At 42.6% G+C, this 6000-nt stretch overlaps 1 protein-coding gene across 2 annotated transcripts in view; it reads right to left on the minus strand.

Moving 5' to 3' along the window:
* Window positions 1-5503, minus strand: part of gpm6ab (glycoprotein M6Ab) — a 65038-nt gene extending 59535 nt beyond the window's left edge. For both annotated transcript variants that reach the window (XM_080836838.1, XM_080836839.1), the window contains exon 1: window positions 5413-5503. In XM_080836838.1, coding sequence (XP_080692964.1) covers window positions 5413-5416 — 4 coding nt within the window. In that variant the 5' untranslated portion in view covers window positions 5417-5503. The remainder of the gene's footprint in view (window positions 1-5412) is intronic.
* Between the last annotated feature and the right edge of the window lie 497 nt (window positions 5504-6000).

Raw genomic sequence — 6000 nt, forward strand, 5'->3', positions numbered from 1 at the left:
AATCACCGTTGCTCAATCATGGATAGATGGCACTATTCCAGAAGATAAAACTGTGAAACCACGTAAGTAATGGTCATGTTGGCATCACATATGACCTGGACATTCATTGAATATGTGTGCTTTCTGTTTCAGTAAACGTGTTCGTGGATTGAAGGTGGGACTGTTTGCATGTGGGTGCGATCAATTTCTCCAATTACGTTCGGAAAGTTTAATTTCATATTTATGAATATATGAATTATACAAAAAAAAAAAAAATATTTCTGTTCTCTGTCTCTGTCTCTGTCTCTGTCGTCGCCTTGCTGCTGCCATATCAACGTTTACAGACTCAGTGGAAATGCGCTTCCTGGTTAAGACGTGCTTTTATGAGGCGGAGAATTACCCTGCAAATCAGAGATGTGCGCTCGCCAGGCAGTTTAGTAAATACGACGCAATACATCATTAGGCGCACTCCTCCCATTAAATAGCGCTTCACGCCTACGTTACCACCCACGTTTCGGAACCATCCCACCTGTTTGCGGGTACACACCCTCAAAGCGTTAATATGCGACTCTACTCAAATGTGCCCCCTTAGTAAATACCGTTTTATGTTTACGACCGCTATTTTACGCCAGAAATTGGCGCAATCCTGTTAGTAAATCAGGCCCTTGGTTGTCAGTAGTGAAAAGGGCTGGAATATTTCAGGAATGCGTCTACACATGTCAAATAGGCAGACAGCATGTGTAAATGACTAAGACTTGACAAATCTTTGATTTGGTTCCCATGTCTGCATTGTTGTGCACTGCACTCTACTGTTTAGTTAAAAAGTTTAAAAGTTAGTTAAAAGAAAACTTAATTTTGTCTTAGAGCCAAGTATGGAAACATGTTATGACGGTGAAGATTCTTGCCCCTTAATTCTGATCAGTGTCATTGTTTTGTGTTGTGTTGTGTTGTGTTGTGTTGTTTTGTTTTGTTAATTCTCAGTCCAGTGGTTTATTTAAAACTCCAATACTGAAACACAATAGAGATGATTGTTGTCATACTCATACCTTTAGCTCCTTTACCTAGTTGTAGTCACACCCTGGCTCTGAATAGCCAAACCATGTAGGTGCAATTATATATATATATTTTTGAATGTCTTGATCCTATTAGAGTAAAGGCTTTTAAAAAACTAACCATGTGACTCCCTTTTATAGGAATGTGTGTCTAAGCCTTGCCCCCGCCCCTGAGAAATGAACGCACACATATGCATTCACACACACTCACACACAAACATACTCAGACAGACACATACACACACACACACACACACATACACACACACACACACACACACATATGTACACACTCTTCGTCCTTCTCTCTCTCACACCCACACACACACGCACACAGAAAGAGAGTGTGTGTGTTTGTTTGTTTGTGTGTGTGTGTGTGTGTGTGTGTGTGTGTGTCTGTCTGAGTATGTTTGGGAGTTATTGTGTATGTGTGCATATGTGTGTGTTATTTCTCCAACACAGACCTCAATCTGCAACGACCCCAGCTGTCCAAATCCCTTACGTCTACGGTAGCCATTGTACTGTAAGATGTGTGGGTCACCAGTTGCTTCACAGAGAGGGAATTCCACAGGGGATTTGGGCCCTCACACGGAGCCCAAGCACCAGGCAGCCCCTCTGCCAGAGTCAAGCAACCTTTTTTTAATTGGACCTGCACAGATCACAAGCAGCAGCAATCCGGCAGCATAGCGAAGCATTGTTCAGTCTTGTGAAAGAGCGATCAGGTCAGAGAGTGCTTTGGACTTTGCTACTTCAGTGCTATGCAATGAAATGCCCCATTGTGTTCCAGGTCTCTCACACAAGCTGTGGCTGTTCTTTGACAGAAAGAGAGGGCTTGTTAAGGAAATCATTCTGAGAGAATAAGTTAGTTAAACGCCCAGTAGGCAAAGATGATGGCTCAAGGGATGGGAACAGTGAGCTGAGCTCATGTCTGCTCTCTAAGAAATCCAAAATGAGTATCTAAAAAAAAGAAACCAAAAAAAGAGTTAAAAGTCCCTATAAGCACAAGCAAAACATTAGCATAACAGCCAGTCACAACTGCAATCTCTCAGAGCAGCTCTCGTGATTAGTTCACCAACAAACAGCCATTAAATACACAATAACAGGAGCAAGCCCTATGTGCTTCATCCATGCTTTCAGCAAACACTAAAACTGTTCTATCTCAGTCTGAATGGGTGAGCCCATCGACAAAAGGGGAGTGCTAAAGAGATTCTGAGTTATATGTCCAGCAGTCCAGAAGCTTAAGCACCTGGTTATGCATTCTGACTGGAGTGTTGGAGTCAACGGCCCCAACTCTGTGTAAGTGGTCCACACACTACACAAGTGGAACTATTCAACCCATTTATTGCTACAAGCTGGTATGAAGAGAGACTGAATGTGTGACTGCATGATGATGATTCATAAATACCCTCTCTGCCTGTCCTGTTCTATGAGCTTGGAGAGCTCCTGGATGGGGACTGGTGTGGCTTTGTACCATGACTGAAAGTGTGCGGTAGACACAGCAACTCTCTCGCTTACCGAGAGCTATGAATGGGGACAGAAAATATGAAGTACTTTGTAGAATCATTGTTTAGTGCTGATGGAAGTTAAACATTTGTCATTTCTTATGAACACAGAGTGACAGTATGTAATCTCAGCCATACGATAACTCTGTAGTACCATGTGTAACCAACCGAATCTGAAGCAAACAATGATACTAGACTTTCTCTCACCACAACCTCTGTGAAAGTCAAATAAGATCAAGGCTGCTTAGTCAAGAAAACAAAGCTAAGGATGCAAACACAGAAGTAGAAGAATAAGGATAAGAAAGGAGAAATACAGAACTGAGGGTGTTTAACAAAAAAAAAATGCTTTTTACAAGGCTGTTTATTATGGCTTTGGAAATCTAAAACGGCACAGGCCTACAGGAAGATGAGAGAAGGAAAACATGCAGGCTGCCAATACAGTCTGCTCCAGCCCTCATGCAGTTATTGAAATGTTGACCGTCATTCTATATGGGAAAAAGCATTGTAACGCCAACATCCACTCCCTCACCAGTTCCCTTTGGGAAATATGGGGTGGAACTAATAGGCTTGCCTGGCCTCATGTCCCACACAAGCAGTGATTGCTATTCCATACAACTTTTGTGCCAAGAGAGCTAATATTTCAAACTTCACCCGTGGCTTTTCACAGATCGCTGGCAGCCAATCGTGTGTAGAACTAGTGTGAGGATCCATGCCACTGTTTATGAGACCCTCTGGCAGATTGGGGGGGGGGGGGGGGGGAGAGAGAAATCAAATGATGCTCTGTACCAGTCCGTCTCATTCCACTCAGACCACATCCATGTCAGCTTCTTAGTCAGGGACAGGTGGACATTTTTTTTACCTGTGTCATCCACAGATTGTTGTGCATCACATGAGTGGCCAACATCAGCTTAATAACCAGATGGAAAGAGGATGGCGTTGCTGTCTCCCTCTCCCTCTCTCTCGCTCTCTCTCTCTCTCTCTCTTTCTCTCTCTCTCTTATTTGGTCGCGCAGTTTAGCATGACACACAAAGCTAGACAGTCACATAGGACTGAGCTCCTAGCTGCCAGTGGACTGGGAGCAAAGGCACAGCCAAACTCACGCAACAGAGAGTGGCGACATTTCAAATAAAAACACTGTGTCGCTTGTTGCCATTATCAAAGGCCCCATACACAAGAGGAGAATGTTTGGGGGAGGTTGAAAAAAGTGGTACATAATGTTGCTATTTATCCTTCATGTGACTGAGTGCATACATTAAAAGCTCAGGGAAAACAAAACCAGAGCGGGAGAAGAACAGGACTTGAATGAATAGCCATTTCAATAGTATCTGTTCTCTGATCAGAAGAAAGCTCCCATTTTTACAACGAAAAAAAAAAAAAAAAAAATTGCAATCAGTTATGACACAATACACAGCTCATGGTCCAGCACACATAATTTGACGCCCCTGTTACAATGCCTGTGAATGCAAGGATTATATTCGCTACAGCTGTGGTATGGAGAAAGTCCATCTGAAATTCAGAGGAAGCGGGGGGAATATTCCTGCACTGCTTATGCATGAAGTCTGTGCCAGGCAGCAGATGCTGCTAGCAGGCTCACTGTGTTTACTGAAGAATGCCTCTGCACCTGGTCACACTAGCCAACCGCTTGAAAAGGCCCAAGTGTATGGGGAACAATGCAAACTTGGGAGAATGATTTCCTGTAGCTCTGAGGCAGATGAGGTTGTTTCCTGCCATTCATGTGGCGTTTCCATGACAGCCCTCACTCTTTTCCTCCAACCTGTTTATTCTGTAGCAACCCAGAGCCAAAGAGCAGTGCAAAAAGTGTACACTGTGATTGTTGGCCAGGGGATAAAAAGAAACGGCACATCTTCCCACCTTACAGACATGTGGCACAATAGAGATAAGCTTAAATGATCCACTCGGGCGCTTTCCATTGGTTTTCTAGACTGGGGTGTTACATAAACAACGTCTTGAATTTAGGCTAAGTTTAAAAAACAATCAAGAAAGACTGGCAGTTGCCTGAATCAGGAAAGAGGACAAATGCAACATTGATGGCATTCAGTGTATCAACTGTTTGTAAAAACAATGAAAACAATGAGATGAGTAAAACTAACTAGAACAAGCTTTTTACAAGGTATTTAGCAGAACAGGGGTTAAATGGCAGAGGTCTGCTGAAAGTGTCTGCGTCTTACATACACAGTTGAAGCAAGTGCACTACCAGCACAATCCCATTATCCTCTTAGATGCCTATTTCATTATATAATAATAGCAGCATAAAAAGGTTGAAACAGGTTACAAACTAGAATTGTAATGTACTTGGACATTCTCCAGACAGTAGCTGCATGTGTGTCTATGTTAAAATGGCCAGGTGGAGAGACACTTTTTTGGTCCACTCCACAACTATTAATCAGAATAACAAAATTCCCTCTTTCTTTCTTTCTTTCTTTCTCTCTCTCTCTCTCTCCCGCTCTCTCTCTCTCTCTGCCTGTCTCTCAATCTATCAAGCATATAAGTAGTGACAAATCTTGTAAATCCTGCACACAAATTTGTCATTATTTTCTGACATACCTAATATGACATGCCCAGTAGGGTCTACAATATATGTTTTTCTATATTAAGAGTCAAAGCATCATCATCCCATAGTAACATTGCTTTTCCAAAGTTCAACAACGGCTGTTTCTGTGGAATCGTATTGAGAAAGTTTGTAACCACTTTCCCATCTGTGTCATCACCAAAGCAACACAATAAGGATCTCTCTGGGCAACGAGCAACACGTGTACAGCGCGATTCTGATTTTTAAGTTCCAGTGGTTCTTCCACTGTGTCATAATGATGAATCGTTTCACTGATCAATTAGATGAAACAACCAGAAATATTACATACCCATTTTAGGCTCTTATTCGGTGCTGTTAGGTTCTCGGTTGTAGATTAAAGGCTACACTAGCATCAACAGGAGAGCAAAGTGGGTCGCGACCGGCAGGCAGCGGGATAGGGCGACGTCACTGAGTCAGGAGCGCGGGCGGGGGTGTTCTTCAGAAGGAAGTCAGAAAGTCTGTCTAGGCGGAATCAATGGTCGTCCTGTGCGACTGAATTCATTTCAAGTCCACAAAACAAATCCAGCAAAGGTTAGGGCCTTCTTGATGTTTTGCTTGGTGTGACTGCGTGTTTTCGGCTGCTCGTAGAAAACTGTGGAAGAAGCAATTTCGATGAAGTGGTTAAATGTGTGTGGCAGGACATTATTAAGATCCGATGAACCATCTCTCAGCTTTTCGATTGTACATCCCACCTGGGTGACTTCCAGCAGGTCTGTAGGGAACATTAAATCACTCATGTGATTTCCCCTACGCCGTGTAACCTGTTATATTGCTGATACAATCTGTCTGAATGTGGGATACAAATGATGAAACTGATAGCATTTAGGCCTATTAAAATTATAAAAAATAATTAATTAACAAGTAGTATATGCATTAT

The sequence above is a fragment of the Sprattus sprattus genome (genome assembly GCF_963457725.1).
Source record: "Sprattus sprattus genome assembly, chromosome: 4".
Taxonomy (NCBI): Eukaryota; Metazoa; Chordata; class Actinopteri; order Clupeiformes; family Clupeidae; genus Sprattus; species Sprattus sprattus.